This window comes from Crocodylus siamensis, chromosome 3, assembly GCF_052110815.1.
Source record: "Crocodylus siamensis isolate JL-2025a chromosome 3, ASM5211081v1, whole genome shotgun sequence".
In the NCBI taxonomy this organism is placed as follows: Eukaryota; Metazoa; Chordata; order Crocodylia; family Crocodylidae; genus Crocodylus; species Crocodylus siamensis.
This window is the reverse complement of record NC_143397.1, coordinates 178,279,884-178,304,622: the sequence shown is the minus strand read 5'-3', so window position 1 is coordinate 178,304,622 and position 24,739 is coordinate 178,279,884. Positions and strand designations below refer to the sequence as shown.

General features: G+C 42.9%; 1 protein-coding gene across 1 annotated transcript in view; it reads left to right on the top strand.

Moving 5' to 3' along the window:
- The window catches only part of CDH2 (cadherin 2), a 190,546-nt gene extending 166,612 nt beyond the window's left edge, over window positions 1-23,934 (top strand). Inside the window, exons 15-16 of the mRNA XM_090039866.1 lie at window positions 1,829-1,993; window positions 22,547-23,934. Of these exons, the coding sequence (XP_089895992.1) occupies window positions 1,829-1,993; window positions 22,547-22,753 (372 nt within the window). The 3' untranslated portion in view covers window positions 22,754-23,934. The remainder of the gene's footprint in view (window positions 1-1,828; window positions 1,994-22,546) is intronic.
- The last annotated feature ends 805 nt before the right edge of the window (window positions 23,935-24,739 follow it).

Below are 24,739 nucleotides of genomic sequence, written 5' to 3'. Positions count from 1 at the left end.
CTATTTGACATGTTAAGGGTTGTAGAGAAGAAGACACAGTCACTGCCCCAAGGAGCTAACAATCTAATTAGAAAACAGATGACAAATTTCAAGCATATGCAACTCCATTCCCAGAACTGCTTCACTTGTTTGACTACATATTTGTTGCTATAAAAGCTGTCATCCCCTGAACAGCAAAGTAAGGGAGGTAGTATATACAGTACTCTAACACAGTTCTCCCTAACAAACCAGCCTTGACCTGTCTGTCTGCCTACTTAATAGCATGAGTCTTTTCCAGAGGAGTCATTTGATAGCATTGTCAAAAGCACTTGTGCTGCATTAAAAACCAGTGGAACTTAGGTGCCAAAATCACTGAGAAACTTTTAAAAATATAACCCTCTATACAAGGAGGAACCTGTGTCCAGAAAGATAAGATTTACAAGTTAATAATCTTTAAATACTGACTTCTTCTGTTGAAAAGTAGAGTTGTTAAATGATATTATGGGATGTTTAACACTTTTAAGAAATACACTAGGCACATTTTAACTTACTACATACCATTTCTGGAAGTATAACTAGGGCTGTCATTTTAAAGAATTATATCTTTGTTTAATTAGAATGAAAGAGAGATGGAGCACGTTGCTCTGCAAAAGATGACTTAAATTCCAGTTCCCAAACCAGTGAAGCAAAAGAGCCAATGGATCCTGGTACATGAGGATTTCCCAAAATAGCCTCAGTGTCATAGCGCTATTTCCACACCTCTCAGCACCTAATTCCCACTATGGGGAAGAAGATGGGATCTGACTAAGAACTTGGGAATTTGGCTTCAGGGACACCTGACTGCTGGAAATGGATCATGGGTCAGTGGTCAGCTGGCATGAAACAGAGCAGTAAGGTTGCTTTGACTGTTTGTACACAAGGGACAGGTTTGGCGTACATTTTATGAGCTTAGCTTTGATTTGTAAATTCGAGAGGCAGGGGTTGGCTTTTTGCCGTATGTACAGTGCCCAATGCAATGGAGTGAATGACTATGGCTCCTAGGCACTAATATAATACAAACAATAATAGCAGCAGCTCAAATACAGCCTCAGTCAGTCTTCTCTAGTTGAACGTTTATGGATTTAAGATAGTTAAAGGGTTCCTTGCTTCCACAGACATAGAATTTTAATGCTCTGCTAGTGTTACCAGTCAGCTAGATTTTGAAACTGCAGAATCAAGTAGTTAATGATCAGATCCAAGAGTAATCTTCAGAAAGTGATTAGAATTAAGGCCAAATCTGGGAAGCTTTGTACTTTGCGTGACATTTTCCCCCTTTGGCTTTCATATTAAGGAAGCCACATGAAATCAGCAAGCAGTCTTAAACTCATTCTCTGAATGAATTATAAAACTGTGCAGAGCTCTGCACTTGTTTTTGTCACAGAATAAGTGTGCCTGACATTTATTTGTTCTAAAAAATATGAGTCAGTTTTGTCAGCTTCGCTTTATGCAGCAAATCAACGTATACTGTACTAGGAAAGCTGCTTAGTCACTTAAGAATACTATTCCAAATTCTTGTTTCTTGATGGGAAATTGATGATCTGCTTTACAAACTGATGGGATACAGATAGCTGGAATAATATTGCAAAGGTAGATAAAAAAAAGAGTATGAAAGAAATGATAGAAAGATTGATAGAATATTGTGTAACTGGTGAATTTCTATTGGGATGTGAATGTGGAAGTACTTTCCATAAATGTTCCTCTAAAGGTATCTGTCTTTTGCAGAAAATGTCCTTATTATTTTATTTTCCTTCTGGTTTTTCCTCTTATTTTAAATTATCCTGACTCATTGTCTTTGTTTCACATTTTATAGGATTATGATTTAAGCCAGCTTCAGCAGCCTGACACAGTAGAACCAGATGCCATCAAACCTGTTGGAATCAGACGGCTTGATGAAAGACCAATCCATGCAGAACCTCAGTACCCAGTCAGATCAGCTGCTCCTCATCCTGGGGACATCGGAGATTTCATTAATGAGGTAAAAAAGAAAAAAACGGTGTCCTTGCAAGATTTGATCGGCTTTTTATATGTTGATAATTGCACTCTGCATGAATAGCTATTACATTTAGAACATAATAACTTTTTAAAACTTGCTTATACAATTAAAATTATCTTGCTAGATAGAAGTAAATATGTCCCTTCTAAGTGCAGACAAATTTAATTAACTCATTCAAACAGAAAGGAAAGATATACCAATTAACTTTTGTACATTTGTATTAATTACATTCATAATATGTTATCAGCCGTAACCACAATATCTCCAAGAGGGATTATTCCATGGGTTCCAAGTAATAAATTGACTAACAAAATTATACTTTAGCCTAAATTCACGTATTAATTCAGATTAATTTAATAATGGAAGAAGTTCATCTTGCTTTTCCTTACACGTTGCCCTTTGAATCCAGATAATAGTTGAAATTCAATACGTTCAAAAAGACCGAAAGGGTTTCATCGAATAAGATTAGTCAACAGGGCAGCTAAATTAAATGTTATGTAAGTGTTTTAAGTACTTGCCTTGTCAGTGAGCTTTACGAGTTTCTCTGCTTTCTCAGATTCATTCAGAGTAACAAAAGACAGATCTGAGTAAACTAAGATTCAGAATATACCATATATTGTTAGGTTTTCAAAGAAAAATTTCTTCATAATATTTTTTCATCACTTGTAAACAGACCTTGTCTCTGTAGAACTTAAAAGACCGTTCAGTGTGTTCTTTATGCTTTCTATTTGGTACAGAAACAATAGTAAATAATCATCAGCATAAGAAGAAAAATAAACTGGGGTATGAAAATGTGGCATGCTTGTAAATGACATTCTCTGATTTTGGTTGAATATATGGATTAAGGTGACTGACTTGAGCAGGGCAGATACTGCAAAAATGCTCATATGATCATTGATTTGACTTCTGAAGCAAAATCACTCTATACAGTGATTCACTCCTCTTTCAGTTCTGTATCCTACAAATGTTTTTGTACACAGCAACTGCTGTTTTGAAAAAACTATTGAGGTAATATTAGCAGAGAGTAGACTTCTTAGTCCGCCTTGTGCTATGAAGGAGGGATGGGTAAGCTACTGCACTCTGTTCACCGTTTCCATGCATGCCTGACCAGCTAGAGCAGGGATGTTGAACTCTCCTGGCCCCCACAAGCCATATCTGAAATCCAGGGTTCCTTGGGAACCAGACCTGAACCTAGCAGTAGCAGAGCAAGCAGCATCAGGGAACTACAAGAGGTGTTGTGACTATCCCTCAACCCCCTGCTGCCAACACACGTCCCCAGTGGGGTTGCTATACCATGGATTTTGACAGCAAGCCCTGCCCCTGAATTAGCAGCTCATCTACTAGCGCCATAGGCTAAATGACACGTTTAACATTCCTGAGCTCGTGAGCAGACAGAACCAAGTCTCCTCCTCTTTTTATATCAATCCTACTCAGAAGATTGAGTTTTTGTACAAATAGCGCTTGCTTTCCCTCCCGTCCCATTGTCTGAGCATTCCTGAATCAGCCCAGTAGAAATACAGCAGGGGAAGGGCTGGGGAGTTTAACACTTCTAGTCAACTTAAAAACCTAGAGATAATCTAACCTCTTATAAATTATTTATGAACTGATCATTCAGTTCTTCTTGTGACATAGTTCCTGTGTGTTTATACTGTCATGCCCTGATGTCTTGTAGTGATGTATTGTGCCTATGTGCATTCTTAACTGAAATAATAGATGGCCCCTCGCTTTAACCTCACATATCCATGCTATAGTACAGATACAGAAGCACTAATTTCATTAACAGCTCTCATTATATGTGAGCAATATCTCACTGTTGCACCCTTTTTTATTTTGCAAAGTAGAGGAATATTCCAGCTACCTTTCATTTGCATGAGTAAACTTTTAGTAATGTAAGTATTGTCATGGGTACTACTGCAAGTACAAGTTAGTTACCTTTGAATATGCAAAAAATTAAATAAAAACATGTTTATGTTTAAGTCTTTATAACAGTCTATAATCCTTTTTAAGCTCTTTAGGCTGAGGTTTTCAACACACCTTCCTTTTTAAAACTGACTCCAGTGCATTATTCTAGCACGTCATATCTCCATCTTCCCCCTTTTCTTTCTTGAACTCAGGCTATTCAGCATTGTTGCTTAGGCTTCAGGACCAAGTCCTGCTCTTGATTTTCAACTACCAGAAGTTTTGCCAGTTAAACAAGTTGGAGGTTGGACTTCTCCTAAACCATTTGTTCCATCATTTCAATTAGTTTTTCACCAGTAGTGACGCCATTTTGGTTCCAGCCTTCTGTCCTCAGTAGCAGAATCCCTAGATTGAAGTTCCAGCTGTCCAGATCTTCCAGTACAAGACCTCTGTACATGATCCCTTTACCCTGTTCCAGAACAGCAAAATAAGTGCAAGGCAGCAATTTTAGGAGCTTCAAAGGATTATACTCATTTGTGGCTATATTCATTTCTGGCTAGCAGGGATGGGGCTTGGAGATAGAGGGGAGGCTACACATATCAGTCTCTCCACTCTATGTAGTTATATATCTGCTATAGGAAGTAGCGCCAGGATTTCCCTGGGAAGGAATCCCAATAAAGGAGGGTCCTAGGCTGCATATTAAATAGGTGTGAGGAAACATCAGTGGCTCTGCTGCCCTTCCTTCAATTAGAAGCTTATGCTTCAGGCTTTCCAAACCTAAGCCTGCTCTACATATGTGTATTCTGATGAATCTTTGACTCTAGTATCAAAAATACAAATATTTTAACTATCTGGCTATTTTAACTAACTTAACCCCCTTGCTCCCCATCCCTCCCCCCCACTCCCCCCCACACACACTCTGTGCAGGGAAGGAATGGGAAGAAAATGGATCCCTGCCATTGAACTCTGCCTCAAAGTTCAAGGATGGTCTTTGCATTGAATGTCTTCTGGGCAACTACACACCACCATTTGTTACTGGAGGCATAAGGAAAAAATGTCTTGTGGTTTAAACAAAACAAAAATCAAGATTTTATTTTAGAATAAGGTCCCTAATACTTCCTCAAGTATTTCCTTAAGTATGCAAAAAGAGAGTTAATCTGTTTGGGAAACTGGCAGACATCTTTTCAAATTCCTGGTAATCTCTTAAGTTTATAATCAGGATATCAGATGAAAAGTAAAGGGGTGCTAGTTCCCTTCTAAAAACACTAGGGGAAGCATTAATACCAAAAACCAAAGCTGCACCCCAGTTTGGCCCAGACCTCAGTCATTTATGAGAAACATAAGACAGAGTTCCTGTCTCTCTACGTGGTTCCTTTCCAGCAACGTTCTGTACCTCCCAACTGAATGCAGAAGCTGTACATTCGGGTTCTTTCCCTGGTTCCTTTAATACCAATGAACAGCAAAACACCAGTAACCCCAAAAGGACTTCTCCCCAAAAGGCCATAGGTTTCAAGAAAAAGGACAGCCTGTGGGAAGTCTTTGTGTTGCCTCGTTACTGACCATGCAGATATTATTACCATTGCAGGATCAGCGGCTTAACACATGAGAATCTAAACAGCAAAGGAGGTCTTGTCTTCAGACAAGAGTATCTGCTTTGTGGACACTACAGGAGATTGTTGGTCTGAGAGCATGATCCTGACTTTTGATGTGAAAAGCACTGGGTTCAAAGTTTAGGCAAGCTCTCTCAGTAGTTGTATAAGTTACTCATCCTTGACTTCAATGCAATTTGCTGTAAAAGCAAGAACCCAAACTTAGTGGCTGCAAGGAAATTGTATTTACAAGTCAGTTATCCCAAGTGAAGACTCTGACCATCCAAAAGAGATGAAAAGTTGCTTGCACAAGCCCTAAATAAAGTAACAGTGAAGAATGGAGAGAGACTTAAATTCTTGATCCCATAACTGGTAAAACTGGCCCCTTGGTCCACAGCTCTAGAATTCCTGTACAAGAATTTTTCACCAATCTATTTTCTGCATGAAGAATCTTATTAAAATGTTGGTAGTGATGATGGCAAGGATTATGTTGTGCAAGTAAGACTGCTATCTAAATTGAAGACACTCTAATCAGTTCTGATCCAAGCAGGTATTGTAGATGTGGAGTCTAGCTGCAAAAAAGTTCACTGGATTTTTTTTCTTTTTAAACACTGTGGCATCCAGTCAGAGATCCCCAGTGCCACAATGTTATGCTTGACCAACCAGCAAATGAGCCAGTTATCTTCAGTTGCAAAAGAACTCTTTTAAGGGCTAGAAATTGGAGATGGCTTAATCTTATAAAGCTTCTCCAAAAATAAATAAAAATGAAGAAAACCTGAATCCTTCCTGAATTCCAGAGAAAAGTAATATAGCTAATTTATTTTGGATTGAGAAAGATTGTTATTTTTAGAAAGAAATTATGTGATTTTCCCCCCCCCATTCTTGCTACCAAATCCCAAAATATAACAGAAAGAGAATACCTACCAAATCAACTTTTGCCCTCTTTCCCTTGACACCATAGATTGTTTATTTCTTGCGTAATATATTACCACCTAATTGTCATCAGTTGCATTAAATTTACCTAACCTGATCAGATGTTGTCAGTGAGTCTGGTGTACTGTTCTAATGGCTTGTCAGCTGAAAACAGCTGTTACAAATATGAAATGCTATTAAAATATTTTGGAAATGTTTATAAAGTTACAGTTAACAACGTAGCCTGTTTCTAAATTAAAACAATTTCAGTCATGATTTATCATCATAATGTGCTTTGCAGGCAAATAACCAAAATTACCTTGGGGACTTCTTATTTTCTTTGTTTCAATGGGCAGATGAATGTCTAATTTAAAGGATGGGGGGGTTGAATCTTTTCTTCCAGACCAGTGTACAAACAAGTCAATTGAAGTAAGTCATGTGGTATTAAGAAACCTCTGTAGATATGATTTTTTTTTAAAAGCATGACCTACAGAATGTGAAATATAATATTAACACTTAGTCCTTTAAGATTTGCTTGATAGCACAAATTAAACATACCTTGCAGTGGTTTTGTTTAGTCAGTATTGAACTGGAGTTGCTACTTCCCCCCCCCCAACAAATCTTCTCCATGTCTGTAGTAGAAATATTAGACAAATTGTAGTGTGGTAAAGTGCTTATGGCTAAAGATACATTTCTAATCAACAGAAGATCCAACCAGAAGGAAAGTAAATTTACATCAATAACTAATACCTTGTCCCATAAGGTGGTGGGGATCCTCAATTCGTTTTAAAGTCTGTTGCTGTTAACAGCTGATACTAGATATTGTTGCAGGATCAGGTCCTTCAGTGTATTCTCTTGTCAAAAAACCTCCCGTTTTTAGGTAGGTTGATTCGATCTTTTTTTTATTTTTCCTTTCTTCTTTCTCTCCTTACCAGAAGTTTATGCAATCTGATTAAAAATTGGAATTAATGAAAATAGAAGCTCAAAACCATTCTCAGTTTCCATTCAGTACTCTGTCATTTACAGATGTCTTTCACTTGTTAATAAATAAAATAAGAACATTATAGCTATTTAATATAGATAATTTTAAGGTCACTGAAACTCCTCTGTCATGTGGCCTTTGGGTAAAAACTCTGTCCTTTCTCCTTTGTCTTCTGTTAACAGTAGACGTAGTAACTAACGAGGACAGACAGAAACGTTTCAACTTGGCATATCTTTGTAAAGTTTGTAACTCTGCAGTTCAGGCAGTTTATCCATCCATTGAACATCTTTTGATTCTTCAGAAGGGAAATCCAAGTCCATATGACCCTATTGGCTCCATTGAACTGTGACTCCTTGCGGTAATGAACACATTTTAAAAAAATAATTAAAAAAAAAAAAAGGCTAGTTAGTCATGGAGCATATGAACGGATTACAAAAGTATCTGGTAGGTGGGATCAATTTGATGAAAGTTTAGCAACAGAGGGGCAAAAATAGCTCATTGTTAAATGTGTGCTCTGCAAAAATATTTTGCCAAACTGAAGGGAAAAAGTCTGTTGTCTTTGAAGAGCTGCTGTATTAAATATATGCTACCTCTAGGTTCCTTTTCTCAAGGCAGTAGTTTGCACATTAAGTGCAGCCTCTGGAACAATGAATCTTCCCTGGCAGTACTATATTATAAACTCAGTGGAGCCAACAGTTCTGTTTTATCCACTACTAGCTGTAGATTCTAAACCAGGAAAAGCCAACTTTCAGTTTGAGAAAAGGTTATTGAGTTTGTAATGTGGGCTTCACGTTGGACATGTCTGACAGAGTCTTTCCACAGTTGGGTAGGAAAGTTGTTTTTGTCTATGGATGTCTGCTGAGCGATCCTGGGTCAGATTCACAAGCTGGGCATCCAGAGGCAGGATCATAAAATCAGGGAAAATTAGGATTTGACGGGACTTCAAGAGATCATCTAGTTCAACCCCCCTTCTCAAAGCATGATCATCCCCAGCTGTATCATCCCAGCCAAGGCTTTGTCTAACCAGGTCTTAAAAACCTCCAAGAATGGAGATTCAGCAATCTCTCTGTGTAGCCTGTTCCAGTGCATTACTACCCTCCTTGTGAGAGATTTTTTCCCTAATACCTAACCTAAACTTCCCCTGCTGCAACTTGAAACCATTGCTCCTTATTTTGCTGTTTTCCATGTAACTACTCTTCAGGTATTATATTCCCGCTCAGTCATCTCTTCTCCAGACTAAATAAACCCAGTTCCTTTATCCTCTCCTCACAAGTCATGTGCAACTGGACACAGTGCTCCAGATGTGGCCTCACCAATGCCAAATAGAGGGGAAGAATCACTTGCTTCAGTCTGCTGGAAATGCTCCTATTTAATGCAGGCCAGTATGCTGTTAGTCGTCTTTGCAGCAAGGGCATGCTGTTGGCTTATATTCCGTTTATTGTCCACTTTAACCCCCAGGTCCTTTTTTCTGCAGAGCTGCAGCTTAGCCAGTCAGTCTGTACCAGTGCATGGGATTGTGCTGTCCTAAGTGCAGGACTTTGCACTTTCCCTTACTGAACTTCATGATATTTCATTTGATCCAATCCTCCAATTTGTATAGGTCTCTCAGAATCCTAGCCCTATCCTTCAGCATATCTGCTGTTCTCCCCAGCTTGGTGTCATATGCAAACTTCCTGTGGTTGCACTCTGCCCTATCTTCCAGATCACTGATGAAGACATTGAATAAAACCGGCCCCAGGGCCAACCCCTGGGGCATTCCACTTGATACCGGCTACCAAATAGACATTGAGCCATTGATTACTACCCTCTGAGGCCAAGGATCCAGCCAGTTTTCTAACCACCTTATATTCCATTAATCTAACCTGTACTTCCTTAGCTTGCTTGCAAGAACATCATGGGAGTGTACTTTGCTAAAGTCAAGGTATATCATGTCCACTGCTCTCCTCATATCCATAGAGCCAATCGTCTTGTTGTAGAAGGCAGTCATGTTGATCAGGCACAACTTGCCCCTGGTGAATCCATGCTGACTGTTCCTAATCACCTTCTTCTCCAAGTGCTTAGAAATTGATTCCTTGAAGACCTGTTCCATGACTTTTCTGGAGACTGAGGTGAGGCTGACTGGTCTATAGTTCCCTGAATCCTTCCTCCCTTTCTTAAAGATGGGCACTATATTTGCTCTTTTCCAATTGTATGGGACCACTCCCTATCACCACAAGTTTTCAAAGATAATGGCCAGCGGCTCTGCAATCACATCAGCCAACTCTGAGAGTCTCAGCACCCTCAAGTGCATCACATCGAGCCCCCTGGGCTTGTGCACAATCAGCTCTGAAAACTACAGCAAAGTCTGTTCTGCTCCAGGCCAGCTTTGTGAATACCTTTTACAAGATATCTCTGATTCTAGTATTTTTGCACAACTTCATAGGCTGAAATAGCCTTTTTTCTTCCTCCTTGGTCATCCACATCCTGTTGCCTTGAGCAAGCTTAAGGGGTCTGGCTGAAAAGGAAAATATTTAGCGGTATAGTTGTAGTCTAGTAAATAAAATTCTGTTTCTACTTCAAGAGATTCTTTAAGTCATTGACAGGTCAAATGAGACCTACACCAATTACAGCCTTTTTACAATTTCCCCTTACTTCTGTGTCCTTATTAGGGCTGCTTGAATGAAAAACTGAGAGCATGAAAAAAATTACAGTTATTCTGATCAGATAATTCACAAACCATTAATAACTTGCTCAGTTGCAAGTTTTACCATCTGAAAATCAAAGCATTTCTTGGTTGAGTTTATCCCAAAACTAGATGGCTTGAACCAGCGACTAGACTACAGGCATAGAAATGGGATAACCAGTGGCATGTCAAACTGTGTCATATTTTTAAAAAGTATGAATGCATGACAGCCCCTAAAAACAATTTGTACCTGTCCCAGCATTGGCAGATCTGTTTCTGGATGAATCTGGGCTAAATTTGCCACACCTTCAAATGCCTGCTTTTTTAATGTACCATCTGGTTGCTTCTGTACTTTCAGATGTACAGCTGCTACCATACAGTTTGCTTTAGGTTTATACCTTAAGCCTCATCTCTCCATGAATGTGTCCAGGAGTTTAGCTATATAGGCTGTTTCTAGAAAATCAGTGCCTGTACAGTAGTCAGTTATGTGATTAAACCTACAATATTCAGTTTAGATTAAGATCTCTTATACTATATCAGACAAATTCTACTGTAAAAGGATAACCTCCAGTGAGGTACTCGATCCTTCAGATAATCGTTTCTGTCGGGAGGAGAATTTTGTCAGTACATAAAGCATAGTTAAAACTAATTTAAGAGTGAGAGGCTTGACAGGGGCCTCACATTCAACTCAAACTCTTCACTAAGTCCTAGTGAATTTTGGCAGACATATTATTTCTCGTCAATGCCTGCTGAAATAGATCCTTCAGTTGATAGCCTTACAGAAAACACTGCCAATCTAGTGGAAGGAATTTCAGGGCTGAAAAGACTGGTGAGCTCTATTTACTGTGCCCTCTACATTTCAGTCCTCTATGTGGCCATTTCCCTGATAAGCTTCTCAGAGTTTATAGCGTAGGGTATTTGTTCAATATTCTAAAAACTCAAGGAGTAGATTGAGCCTTTAAGCTTGGAGCTACATGAGGAAGTGGTTCAGAAGCAGTAAAAAAGAATTGCGTCTCGGGGGGATTTCCTTCTCTGTCTTCCATCTATTTCAGTTGAGGACTATCTTGCTTTGTAGCCTTGCTCAACAATGTGTCTGACCACTGGTTTCTGTGGGAAAGTATTGAGCATTTAGTTCAGGGGTAGTCAACACTTTTGGCTGTCATGCCAAAAAAAGGGTAATGTCTACCTTGTGAGATGTCAGAGTGCCGGCATGCGAGAGAGACAAAACCAGGATGGCACTGTACATGGGAGGACGCACTGCATATTTATATAGTTAATAATCATAAAAGTTGCTCTTTTTTTAAAAAAGGAAATACCAGGTTTTCTAAAAATTTGAAACCTGGTAACAATATAAAACCTGGTGACAGAATGTTTCATAGATTTTATAGACATTAGGGCTGGAAGGGACCTTGGGAGATCGAGTCCAGCCCTCTGCCCAGTCAGCTGGGGTCACAGGATCCCAGCAAGATAAATGTCTCTTAAAGGAGTCCAGAGTAGGTGCTTAAACCACCTCTGGCGGCAGTCTGTTCCAGGCCTTGGGGGATCAGACAGTAAAGTTCTTCCTTATGTCCAGCCTGAAATGGTCTTGGAGGAGTTTGTGACTGTTCGACCTTGTCACCCCTTCGGGCGCTCTGGTAAATGAGCGTTCCCCCAGATCCTGATGTACACCCCTTATATGTATAGGCAGTCACCAGGTCCCCCTTGAATCTGCACTTTTGCAGGCTGAAGAGTCCCATAGCTCTCAGCCTGTCATCATAAGGCCTGTTTTCATGCACATGGCTCTCCTCTGGACTCTCTCAAGCTTCTCCACATCCTTTTTAAATTGCGGAGCCCAGAATTGGATGCAGTACTCCAGCTGTGGCCTCACCAAGGCCGAGTACAGTGGGAAGATGACATCCCGGGATTTGCTTGAGAAGCATCTATGGATGCAAGCCAGAGTTTTGCTCGCTTTTACCAGCTGCAACATCACATTGGTGGCTCATATTCATCTTGTGGTCAATCATAACCCCCAAGTCCCTTTCAGCCATGGTGCTTGTCCCGGGGCAAGGGGAAGATATGAGCCCCGAAGGGCTAAGGGGAGGCCTGGGGGACAATACACCCCAGGGAGAATGAAAAGAAAGGGGGAATGAGCAAAAACATCCTACCGGCTGCAGGAACCGCGGCAGAGCTGGAAGCAGCGGTGGGACCTGCGCGGCTCGTTAGCTGCGGTTTTTTTAAAGTGGAACGCTGCTCACAGGACAGAAAAGGGTCTGGAGCTGCTCCCATGTAGAGACGCTGCTGCCAGACTGAGAAGGACGCAGGTATCCAGGCTGTATATAACCCTCGGGCCACGAAGAGAGCCTACAGGAGGGACCTCATCAATGGAGACTGGGGCCGGCGGATCATCTGGAAAGGAGGTAGCCAATCAACCAGTTAAGACCCTCACGCCCGGGACAGGACCCAGGAGGGAGCCCATCGAGGGAAGGTTCCTTTGCTGAGGGACGTCGAGGGCGGACACGCATTTGAATACACCACGGGCTAAGGGAGGTAGCACTAGGGGGGTAGTTGGTGAAGGGGAGCACGCCACTACTAGGCGCTCCAGGGTAGTGACCAAGGGAGTATTGAGAAGGGGCAAACAATCGTGGTGCCAGTCTCTTTTCCTTTTGTTGCGTTAATTGTTATTTTACCCTGGACACCGGAGTGGAAGTGAGACAGGGCTACTAAGGGCTCAAGAGTTAGGGGGCCTAGGGTTACTTAGCCCTCATCCTGATTCCAGTGGGAACCAGGAAGACCCCACATATAGAGAGGGTTGGCCGCCAACAACAACAGAAGCACGCCGTTGGGGTTGGGTATAGGGCAAGGTACAGGGGAGGTTGGAGCCTCACAAAGAACATCACGCCTCGGCCGGGGGTAGCCGGAATTGGACGGTCAGAGCCCTCCACCACTGATGCATCATCAAAGTTGTGGCAGGCAGGATTAGGAGGGGAGAAGACCACCCAAGGTAGGAGACAGTGGCCCCATACCTTTGAGGGACAGAGCGAATGGTTACCATCAAAATCCAGGGCTGGGCGGTGAGGGACCGTGTGATCGAGGCCCGATGGGTGCAGTGCTATTAAGCGTAATACTGCTGAGCCTATAAGCATGCTGCGAGTTTTTCTTCCCATGGTGAAGTACCTTGCATTTTTCAGTATTAAACACCATCAGGTTTTTGTCCATTTTCTGAGGCTGTCATGCTGTCCTCAGACATGGAAGCTTTACCCCAAAGTTTGGTGTCATCAGCGAACTTGGCCAGTCCACTTCTGATACCAATGTCCATATCATTAATGAAGATATTAAAGAGTATAGGCCTAAGGACAGAATGTTGGGGGACTCCCCTGGTCATGGCATACCACAACGATTGACTTCTGTCAACTACCACTCTCTGGGTTTGACCTTGGAATCAATTCCCCAGCCATCAGACTGATGTAGCCGAGGCCACAGTTGGCCAGTTTTTCCATGAGATGATCATGAGATACCAGATTGAAGACTTTTTTAAAATCAAGATATGTGACGTCAATTTCTTCTCCCTTGTCCAGGTGATATGTCACCTAGTCATTGAAGGAGATGAGATTTGGTCAGGCAAGACCTACCTGCAACAAACCTGTGCTGGCTATCCCTCAGGATGTTTCCATCAGCCAGTTTGTCAAGAATGGTCTCTTTTTGATAATTTTTTCTGACAGCTTCCCTGGGATAGAGGTCAGGCTGATGGGCCTGTAGTTCTTTGGATCTACTTTTCTCTCTTTCTTGACAATAGGCATCACATTGGCCTTCTTCCAATCTTTGGGCACTTCATCTGAGCACCACAGGTTCTCAAAGATCCATGCCAGTGGCTAAGCTATGCTGCTTGCAAGCTCCTTAAGTACCTTGGGGTGTAAACTGGCTGGGCTGGCTGACTTGGTGTCCAGCCTCTCAAAGTGTTCCTTCACATGTCCACATTGATGATGGGTAACGATTCTTCCTTACCCTGGCTGTCCTGTGCCATATTGATCAGGGCCGTCCCTTGAGGCTGGTGAAAAACCAACGCAAAAAAATCCATTAAGCAGGTTGTCTTTTTCCTGAGTGTCAGTTGTCAGCTGCCCCATACGGTTTATCAGGGGTCCAGTGTTACCCTTGCTTTTCCTCTGGCTCCCCACGTATCTAAAAAAAAGGACTTTTTGTTGTGCTTGATACGTGTAGCCAGTTGGAGTTCAGTTACATAGGTAGTAGGGTCAGAAGGGACCTGAGCAGATCATCAAGTCCACCCCCCTGCCATGGCAAGAAAGAGTACTGGTGACAAATGACCCCGGCAAGGTGTCTATCCTCCTCTTAAAGACCCCAAGGGTAGGACCTAGCACCACTTTGCTTGGAAGTTGGTTCCAGATCCTAGCCGCCCTGACAGTGAAGTAGCGCCTCCTGATGTCTAGTCTGAATCTACTCTCTGCCAGCTTGTGACTGTTATTTCTAGTCACTCCCTGGTAGTCACTTCTCTTGTGGAGGCTGAACAGGTTTAGGTTCCTTAGCCTCTCCTCGTAGGGCCTGCCCTGCTGCCCCCTGATTATGCGAGGTGGCCCTCCTCTGGACCCTCTCCATGTTGTCTACATCCCTCCTGAAGTGCGGCACCTAGAACTGGACGCAGTACTGCAGCTGCGGCCTGACCAGTGTCACATAGAGGGGGAGGATCACCTCTTTGGACCTGCTCGAGATGCATCTGTGGATGCATGCCAAGGTATGGTTGGCCTTCCTGACTGCATCCCCACACTGCTGGCCCATGTTCATCTTGGTATCAATGATGACTCCAAGATCCTTTTCTGCCTCTGAGAAGGGAGTTCCCCAGCCTGTAGGTATGGTGCTGGTTCTTCCTTCCCTGGTGCAGTACCTTGCACTTGCCAATGTTGAATCCCATCCTGTTCTCATCCGCCCACCCCGGTAACCTGTCTAGGTCTGATTGCAGCCTATTCCTCCCTTCTAGCATGCCTACGTCCTCCCGCTTCTTAGTGTCATCAGCAAATTGTAGCCTTGGTTTTCCTGGCTTGCTCCCTACAGTACAGAATACTCCTCCTTTGAGGTGGATCCAGCCTTCCATCCTTTATAGCTCTTTCTTTTTAGATGCAGGAGGTCCACTAGTTCCTTGCGAGCCAAGGGGGCTGCTGTGCCCTTTTGTTCGCTTTCCTCCGAGACAGGATAGACATTTCTTGTGCTTCCAGGATCGCTCCCTTGAGGAGCAACCATTCATCTTGAACTCCCCTTCCCTTTAGGTCATGGTCTCTTAGGGCCTCACCAACAAGCCTCCTGAGCTTGTCCAGTTCAGCTTCCCTGAAATCGAGGACATCTGCATTGCTGACTGACTTGCCAGCTTTATGGTGGATGGTGAGAGGTGATCAGCTCATGGTCACCGTCTCCCAGCTTCCTTTTGATCATTAGGTCACTGATATAAGTTGTCCCCAGTTGCCAGTACCAGGTTGAGCAGCGCTTTGCCTCTCATCAACCCATAGACTTCTTGAGTCTGAGCTCATCCACGCACATGAAGATTTGACTGAGTGCTCTTCCCGTGAGATGTCTGGGTAATTGAAGTCTCCCGTTTCAGCCATGCACCAGGAGCATGCAGCCTCACTCAACCAGTTCCCTGGCAAATTCCTGGTCGAGCTCTTGATCCTGACTCAGAGTCTATAGTAGACTCCCACCATTGTGTCCCCTGTGCCATGTTCATTATGGATTTTAACCCAGAGAGATTCCAGTCATCCACCCTTGTGCCAGTGTTGGCTTGCAGGGATGTGTAGCTTTCCTTGACATAGAGAGCTACATCCCTGCACCTTCTGTCCACACGATCCCTCCTGTACAGGGTATAGCCATCTATACCTGTGGCCCAGTGATAGGTGGAGTCCCACCAGGTCTTAATTATCCCTATGAGATCATAGTCATTCTTGTTTAGCAGTAGGACCAGTTCTTCCTGTTTATTCCCCAAGCTCCTGGCACTGCTGTACAGGCATGTATGTGTCTCCTTGGGGGCTCTTGCCTTGCCCACAGATTGTTCCAGAGCTGGGGTAGGGGTAGGTTCCCTTAAGTGTCTTAGCCTGCTGGATTTGCAAAAGTTGCCCAGTGGGCATATAGTGGTGGTAGTCCCCATATCCCCCAGTGGGCTTAGCTAAAAGCTTGGCCGACCAGGTCGGCCAGTCTGGCCGCGAAGAGCCTCCTCCCCAGCAGAGTGAGGTGAAGGCCATCTCTTCCCAGCAGACCACTGCCTCTCTCACCAAAGAGTAGACTGTGATCATGGAAACCAATGCCTTCACAATGACACCAGCGCTGCAGTCTTTGGTTGACTGCCTCGATCCTCCTCTCCCTCTTCAGCCCATAGCCCGAAACTGGGGGGATGGAGGAATGAAACTGAGAGGATGTTACCTTTGTATACCTTCTAACTAAAATTTCCTAAAGTTTATGCAACCAAAGGCAGGCCAAGCAATGTAAACAAGCAAACAGAAAGCAGAAAATCAGAAAGAACTAAATGATTTGAAGTATGTATAAATCTGGGTAAGTATTTCCAAGAAGACTGAGAGCAGAAAAACGCACAAAAAATTTAACAATATGAAATGTTTAAATCTAGGAATGCAAAGTAGAGAGATTAAAATAAACTGAATAAGAGCTGTTTTTAAAAAGTAAAAAAACTGAATAATATGAACTGGTTTGAGAGACGGCAACAACTGGGTATGAATCGATTTAACAGAGCAAAATAAACTGAATGATACGCAACATTAAACTCTCAGTTTGCAAAGCACAGAAATCAGCACCAGCACCAACAGACTACTGAGATCTGCCACCTTCAGCCACGTGCTTCCTTCATATATGCAGAGGGAAATACAGACTTCTGTGGTGGTGTTGAGCGCTTTACAAAGCTTCATAAAAGCTCCCAGCACCACGGCAGGCTTTGGGGGCAGAGTTAAGACAATGCAGGCAGGGATGCAGTGTGCATTCTCCTGACCCTGCTCCCAGTATCTGCCGCAGTGTTTGGAGCTGTGGCTGCTCTGGAGAGCCCGTAGCAGCAACTTAAAAAAATATGTATTTTTTTAAACGTTTTACCTCAGCACACCTCCTAGTGTGCTGAGGAGAATCTCTTCATGTTCCACTAGTTGGCATGCATACTGGGGGTTGCCTATCCCTGGTTTAGTTATAGTCTCCTAGAGCTGTGGCCTGAGGTAGTCCCAGTGAAGCCACACAAGGGAGCAGGGCGACTTTACCACTTTTTTGAAGACACGTGATTAGGTTCACAGCTGAACCTTCACTTTACAGTGACACTGCTAGACCTCTAGAGCAGGTATTTTTTTAAATTTTGCTTTGGTAGGGACTTCTAACACATTCTAGCATTTTTTTACTATATCCCTTCAGTCCTAATGCCCTTTACAGCCATGCAGCATTCAAAGCATGAAATTACAGATGGGGCTGGGGCAGGGGGAGGATTCTGGAGCTATTGTGTGAATTGTTGGCATGGGAGCTGCTCCGATCTCACCAGTGCTGTTAAGAGACAGTGGATAAGGCCCGCCGTTTCTATAAAGTACTGCTTTCCTTCCTAGAGCTGAGTACTGCTTCATAGGACAGCAGGAGAGGGTCAGGGTTAGGGTGGTGTTGGGGGTAAGGGGGATAGAGAGGAAAAGCAACAGATTCTTCTCTCCACCTGCCTGTTTATACTTTCACTGGGTTCTAGCCAAAATGGGATTTTACAAGGGATTTCTTTTTCCTCTCAGGGGACTCAAACTCACCTTGAACCCCTGGCCGTATCTGAACCAAAGAGCGCCTGTTGGCATACAGTGGTAGCAGCTCTGGCTTTGACCTTGGATACATGGCACAGCTTCAGCTCCTACTGCATGTTCAGTACTGGAGTTGGAGCTGTCACCAGTGACACAGCTCTAGCTCAGTTTTAGGACATACAGCAGTACCAAGGGGCTGGGACAATGGCAGATAGCGATGGGCAAAGTGTTCAGAGGGTGAGTGGAGCTGTATCAGCCCTTGCTCACCCTCCTGCCACCAATTGTCTTGTTCACCAAGGCCCAAGTGCCCCGTATTGTGTGTCAGGCCATGCCTCAACTTCTGGTGGCCCACAAGATGTATGTTTCATGCCCCTAAATAATGCCAGTGGCTAGCAGAGGAGCCCTTTCAGATTATTTGCTTGGGTTGAGAAGTACCGTGTAGACTGTGGAACATTCTCACTCTCCTTATGTTGGGCACGTGCAGGTGGCCTTAGCATCTGAAAGAATCTGTCACTTACTTTTGTTGACACCAGAGTGGAAATCCTTGTTAATCAAATCCTGGGATGCGCTCCACACTCCTTGGTACCTTGTCCCAAAAATCCATGTTACTATTTAAGCCAAACGAGTCTTCATAATGCAGGCAAATGAAACATTTTGCCCAGGCAGGGAACCAGGATACGTTTCTAGCTGTATATTTGTTGCAAAATGACATCTTCTAGGGGAAAAAAATGTCCCTCCCAAACGAGATTTGGCAACAGCTCTACCTATAATTCCAACTCTGAAAATAAGCTTCACCAACAAAGCAATTCTAGCCTGCTGAATTTGTCAGACATCTTTCACTCGCTCTACCACCCAGCCTTTCAAACCTAGAGATAATTAAATAATTAAAATAAACTCAGAGTGCTAAGGCTTTGGAGGTTTTTTGTTTTAGGGAGGAGGAAAGAGAGAGTTGGTATTATTTTAATCTGGGTTGCTGAGCTGTAGAGGCAGGATTTTAAAATTGTTACAACCTCAGTTTGGTGGTCTCATAGATTGAGTACTTAGTAACAGAAGAAGTTATAATCTTGGAACCCAAGTATGAGAGGAAAAAACCCTTAAAGCACATATCCAGACTTTCATCATGTGCTGCTTCTTGGCCTTCTGGCTAAGATCGAGTGTTGATCTTGTAAAATTTATTTTTGCTTGTAAAAACCATGTGATAACTTCTGTATGATGGTGGTAAACTCATCAAGCCTATGTCATTAAGTGGTATCACTTCTTTCAATGAGTAACAAAAGGGCTGAATAAGGCACTATATAATATCTCTTAGGGTGTTTATACACATGCTCTGGGAGTTGCAGGGCACTTTAATTAGAGTGGCTCAGAGTGACTCTAAAGTGCCCAGAGCATCTCATGTATCAGTGTCCCTCCGCTTCAAAATGGTAGTGGGGGTGCTTTATCTAAAGCTCATCAACTGAACTTTAGATAAAGCACCCCCACTGCCATTTTGAAGCATGTAGGTGCTGATACAGGAGACAGTCGAGGCTGCTGGAGCACAGTAATTGCCAGCTCCAGCAGACTCAATTAATCAAGTCTGGTCTGATGCACTGGAATTACTCCAGGCTCGTGTATAGGCACCCTTAATGATTTGACTAACCTAATCCTGCCCGTGGAATGTACAGATGGACCAATAACTAGCTGTATTTCAGTGGTAGGGCTAGTACTATTCACAAGGGTTATTGGAACTAGTTTATGCTCATGCACCTACATCTTTTAATGTTTCTTTCTGTCTCTACCATCTGATCTTCTATCATATCTTGTTTATATTTTAGGTTGTGAGATGTATGGATCATGGTCTCTGTGTGTGTCTGTATCTGTAATATGTATATGAATATGTGTGTGTATGTATGTATGAATAATATATGAATCTGTCTGTGCCCAGATGGACAGACAGACTACTGTACTTACATGAATACAAGGTGAAATTTTTTTTTTTCTTCCCCCTAGTCGGCATGGGTGGTCACACATAAAGGTGTTCACCACACTTCTAATTTGCAGCATGGGTTGGGGGAGGGATGGCAGTTCACACTGGCAGATGCTGGTGTCAGAAAAACCAATGCCTGAAAACAATGGAGTGGCGCACGCTGCTGGTACTTGCTTCGGCCAGAACCAGAGCCCAGCCAGCAGGAGCCACACTCTGGCTACCAGCCAGGTTCCCTGCTGCTGGATCACTGCTGCTGGAGTCCTGGGAGGTTCCCAGCACCCCAGGAAAGGTTGCTGGGGCTAGCCCAGGTGCTGGCCCAAACCTCCCCTACCCCACCTGAGGCAGCTTGCCACATGCCAGAGCGCATGTGCATGGGCATTCCCTGGAGACAAGTAACAGTAGCACATATTGTATGTCTTCTATTTGTCCCTGGGAAAAAGCATGTGTGCACTCATCTGGACATACCCACATACTGAATAGTGCTGAGCTAGGGGGTCACCAGGGCTTGAAACACAGTTGACTCTGCTGGGGCCCAGCCTAATCAACAATATGGTAAATCATGAGCCTTTTGGCTTTGGACTAATAACATGCTTAGTTTGCACTATATAGAAGTAGGTACAAAAGTGCTGCCTAAAAGTGTAGCTGTGCTAAAATTTCAGTAGATTTATTAAAGGGAAAATGCATCAGTTCTGGATGACCTAAGTCTAGGGATACTCATTTTAATTTACCTATATGCAACTTACTACAGGCATGTTTATTTCAAGGTTAGCGTGTTCAAGTTTGCCCCTCACTTCCATGTGCTCAGGGAGAGCGGGGTCTGACAGTAATAGGGAGGGAAGGGGCTTCAGGGGGGAGAAATTGTCCTGATCTAAAATGTTTCTCATAAGTACCTAAAATAGAAAGGAGGTGAAGTAGAATTGAGGTATGTATGGGTACCACTAAATGAGGTATGTATGGGTACCTCTGTATTCCACAGCAGTCTAAGGAGGAGGTGCTCTCAAGCATGCCAGAACTTGCAAACAAAGTGGGTGACTGTGTTCTGGCAGTGACTCCAATGTGCTACTTCTAAGTAGCACATTCTGTTTCCAGCACATCTGAGAATGGAGATGAGAACACCTTCAGAGCAGCTTCCCCACAATATTTCCAGGGTTAGCACACACGTGGAGGAACAGGTAGGTGAGGTTCTTTCTGGGAGTACCAGGGATATAGCTTAGATGGTATCCTAAAGCACAAAAAAGCAATCCAGATCTGCCCTGCTCTAGCACCTACAAAGCCTTGGCTGAGCAGGGGAAAACACAAGATACATGTAGCCAGAAGGAGCATAAGCAAGAGAGTGACCAACCCTGCAAACCATGAGGGGGAAGAAACCAGGTTTCTAGTCTGTGCTTCGGGATGGTGTGTTCATTTCTGTAGTAGATGGTCTTTGGTCCAAAAACAGAAATACCCAGGGAACAGGTTGTAGACCTTGAAATCCACTCTTTTAGAGGAGTGTATTCCTTGCTTTATACAAAAGGGCTTTGGATTGCCATTTGGAGACAGTTATGTCCATATCATGGTGTAGCCTCCCGTGCCTTTCCCCTGAACATCACGTGTGTGTTCTTCTTGAACCTTACCATGGCTCCTTGGGCAGGATAGCCTGGATATTGGGGTGACTTTGGGTCGGTCCACCAGGTGCCTCGCCTGCCAAGTCTTTGATTATGTTTGTATCAGGAGGCGGATGTTTGGTCCCACCTCCTCTGGAGCTTTCCCTTGGTCATTCCCATTGTTCCTTCTTCTTGGGGCTCTACCTCCCCTACACCCCACATGCCACCAACCACGATGTTGTCACCTGTGTTGTCGAGGTTGATGTTCTGAACCTTCTTGGCGCTTGGTCTCTCAGAGTATTTGGCCACAGGCTAATGGTGATGCTTCTAAGCCGAGCATCTCCTACAGCCCCACTTCTCCTTGTCCCCATGGTGTCTGGTCTTGGCAGCATTCCATCCCCGGGCATGTCGACTCCTCCCTGGGTTTGGTACCTACCATCCATCAGCTGTGTCCAGGTCCTGGCCCTGCTGGGTCAGCTGTACTCCAGTCGTTGCTGCTGCTTTCCTCGGTCCGTGTTGACCCTGCAAGTAGATTCTTGGGGCCTTTCTGGCCCTGCATCCCCACTGTGACCCCTTTCCAGGGTACCCAGCAGGTCCCCTCACTGGAAACATTCAAGTGCTCTGGCTGGTTGAGGGCTCGCTCTACTTGCAGTCCCCCGAGCTTCTCTTCTGCCGGGTCTTTTAGCCCGGTGTTGGGCGTCTGGCCGACCAATCTGCCCCGGAATGCTCTTATAAAGTGGCCCCAGGTTGACACGGGAGCTGCTTCCAGCTCCTCCTGATTCTGCTCCTTTTTTTCCTTTTGATCTTTTGCCACGGCGACTCTGACCGCCACGGTTTCACTTGTGGCACGATCGGCTCCCAGCGCGGTGTCCCACCGCCTCCCTGTCTCTTCAGGTAAGTCTTTTCCACACATGATCTTATGTGAAATTTTTGACATTGCAGTGCCTGTAAGAACAATTGGGATTAGGCCTTAAATGTCCAGTAACTGAGCACCAGCGACCGGACCATTGGAATGGAAGTGTAATTATTTATATTTTTGTTCAGGTATTAAAAATATTACTGCCATTATATTAGGTGAAATTTGAGGAAATTCATAAGAGTAAGAAGGAGGTTTTCTCAGACAGTAGTTAGTATAATTGAATCTAGAGATTCTTACATTTCTGCTCTCTGTATTGCATATAAACCTTTCTCTTTTTTCCCTATTTATTTCAGGGACTTAAAGCAGCTGACAATGACCCTACAGCCCCACCGTATGACTCCCTCTTAGTCTTTGACTATGAAGGTAGTGGTTCTACTGCTGGATCTTTGAGCTCTCTCAACTCTTCAAGTAGTGGTGGTGAGCAAGACTACGACTACCTAAATGACTGGGGCCCACGTTTCAAGAAACTTGCTGATATGTATGGTGGAGGTGATGACTGAACTTCAAAGTGAACTTTGTTTTTTGGACAAGTACAAACATTTCAGCTGATATTCCCCAAAAGCATACAGAAGCTAGGCTTTAACTTTGTAGTCTACTAGCACAAGTGCTTGCTGAAGGCTTTGGCATAGGCTGCAAAACAATTTGGGCTCAGTGGGAATATCAGTAATCCAATGCTGTTTGGAAAAGAAATATTGAGCTCAGTTACACTTGAATTTTACAGTACAGAAGCACTGGGATTTTATGTGCCTTTTTGTACCTTTTTCAGATCGGAATTAGTTTTATGTTTAAGGCTTTAATGGTACTGATTTCTGAAATAATGCATTAAAGAGATGAAATATGTTGGGGTAGGGAGGAGTAAGTTAAACCATGATATGCTTCAAACATGCTTTTGTTACATTGCATTGCTTTTATTAAAATAAGGAAATGGGGGGGGGGGGGGAAGACCTCATGGAACAATTTTATTACCTAGGGAAGAAGACCATGAGATTGAAAAATGTACATTACTTCTAGTTTTAGATGCTAGGGGATTTTTTTTTTCACTAAAATTCTAAAACTTATGCAGCTGGTTGCAAATAAAGGGAGTTTTCATATCACCAGTTTGTAGCAGAACTGATTTTTTTTTTTCTTACACTAGAATGTTAGACACATTTTGGTCTTAATCCATGTACACTTTTTCTTTTCCTTTTTTTAAATTTCTGGTATTTTTTTTCCCACTTCACTGTAAAAATGGTATGTGTACATAATGTTTTATTGGCATAGTCTATGGAGAAGTGCAGAAACTTCAGAACATGTGTATGTATTATTTGGACTATGGATTCAGGTTTTTGCATGTTTATATCTTTCGTTATGGATAAAGTATTTACAATACAGGTTGCAAACAAGTGACATTGATTCAATTGTTGAACTGTAGTTAGAGTACTCAATTTTTTTCTTTTGTTTTTCTTTTTTTGGTTTGGGGAGGGAGAAAAGTTCTTAGCACAAACGTTTTACATAATTTGTACCAAAAAAAAGAAAGGGGTGGCCTGAAACTGGTGGCACGAGTAAATATACAGTATGTTGGAAAGAAAGGAGCTTTTAAACTGGGGAGACTTCTGAGAACAGCTTTGCCTCTGTATTGTGTACCAGAATATAAATGATACACCTCTGACCCTGACGTTCTGAATAAAATGCTAATTTTGGATCTGGTGGCTGGTTTGACATTTTTTTTCTACTTTACCAGTTCTGTTTATATAATAAAAAAAGTAAGATCATAAATGTTAATTGAATAATAGTGAAAAGTGTGTACAGCTCTTTGCCATTTGGTATACTTGAACTGTGAATAAATTACTTATAAGCTAAGGAAGTTACCAAAGGAAAACATGAATGAGTAGTCTTCCTAATAAGTCAAATACATAATTCTGAATAAATGGCGGGCTTTTAAGTTTAATGTACTTTCTCCTGAGAATTAGAGCAGTTCAGTTTCGAAATATTGTTTTTAATATGAGCACGATACTGCTTGATATAAACCCAGGAGGTTGCAAATACTGTCAAAGCACCTGCTGCTTGTATCTGGTTATACTGAAGTCAGTGGCAGGTACCTGGTAGCCTCAGTGCAAATCAGATCAAGCCCGTTATAGTGTTCCTTTTGATTTAACTTGAACAAAAGAGCAGTTATTTATAAAAAATAAAGTAAAAGGTGATTAATGGTTCCTAGCTTAATCTCTTAACTGAGATAGTGATTGATTTCCAAACAAAACAAATGTATTAGGCACAGCAATTCTGCTTTTCCCTTATAGCAGGCTGCCTATTTTTAGTGATTCTTCTTCCTATTATTTAAGGGCAAAATCTGAACAGCATGTGGTTCAACTAAAACAATGGGTGCCTACACACGAGTACGAAGGCTGCTCTGATGTGCTGGAATTAATTAAGTCTGCTAGAGTGTGGCAATTGCAACTTCCTGCATCTCATGTATCAACATCCCCATGCTTGAAAGTGGTGGTGGTGGG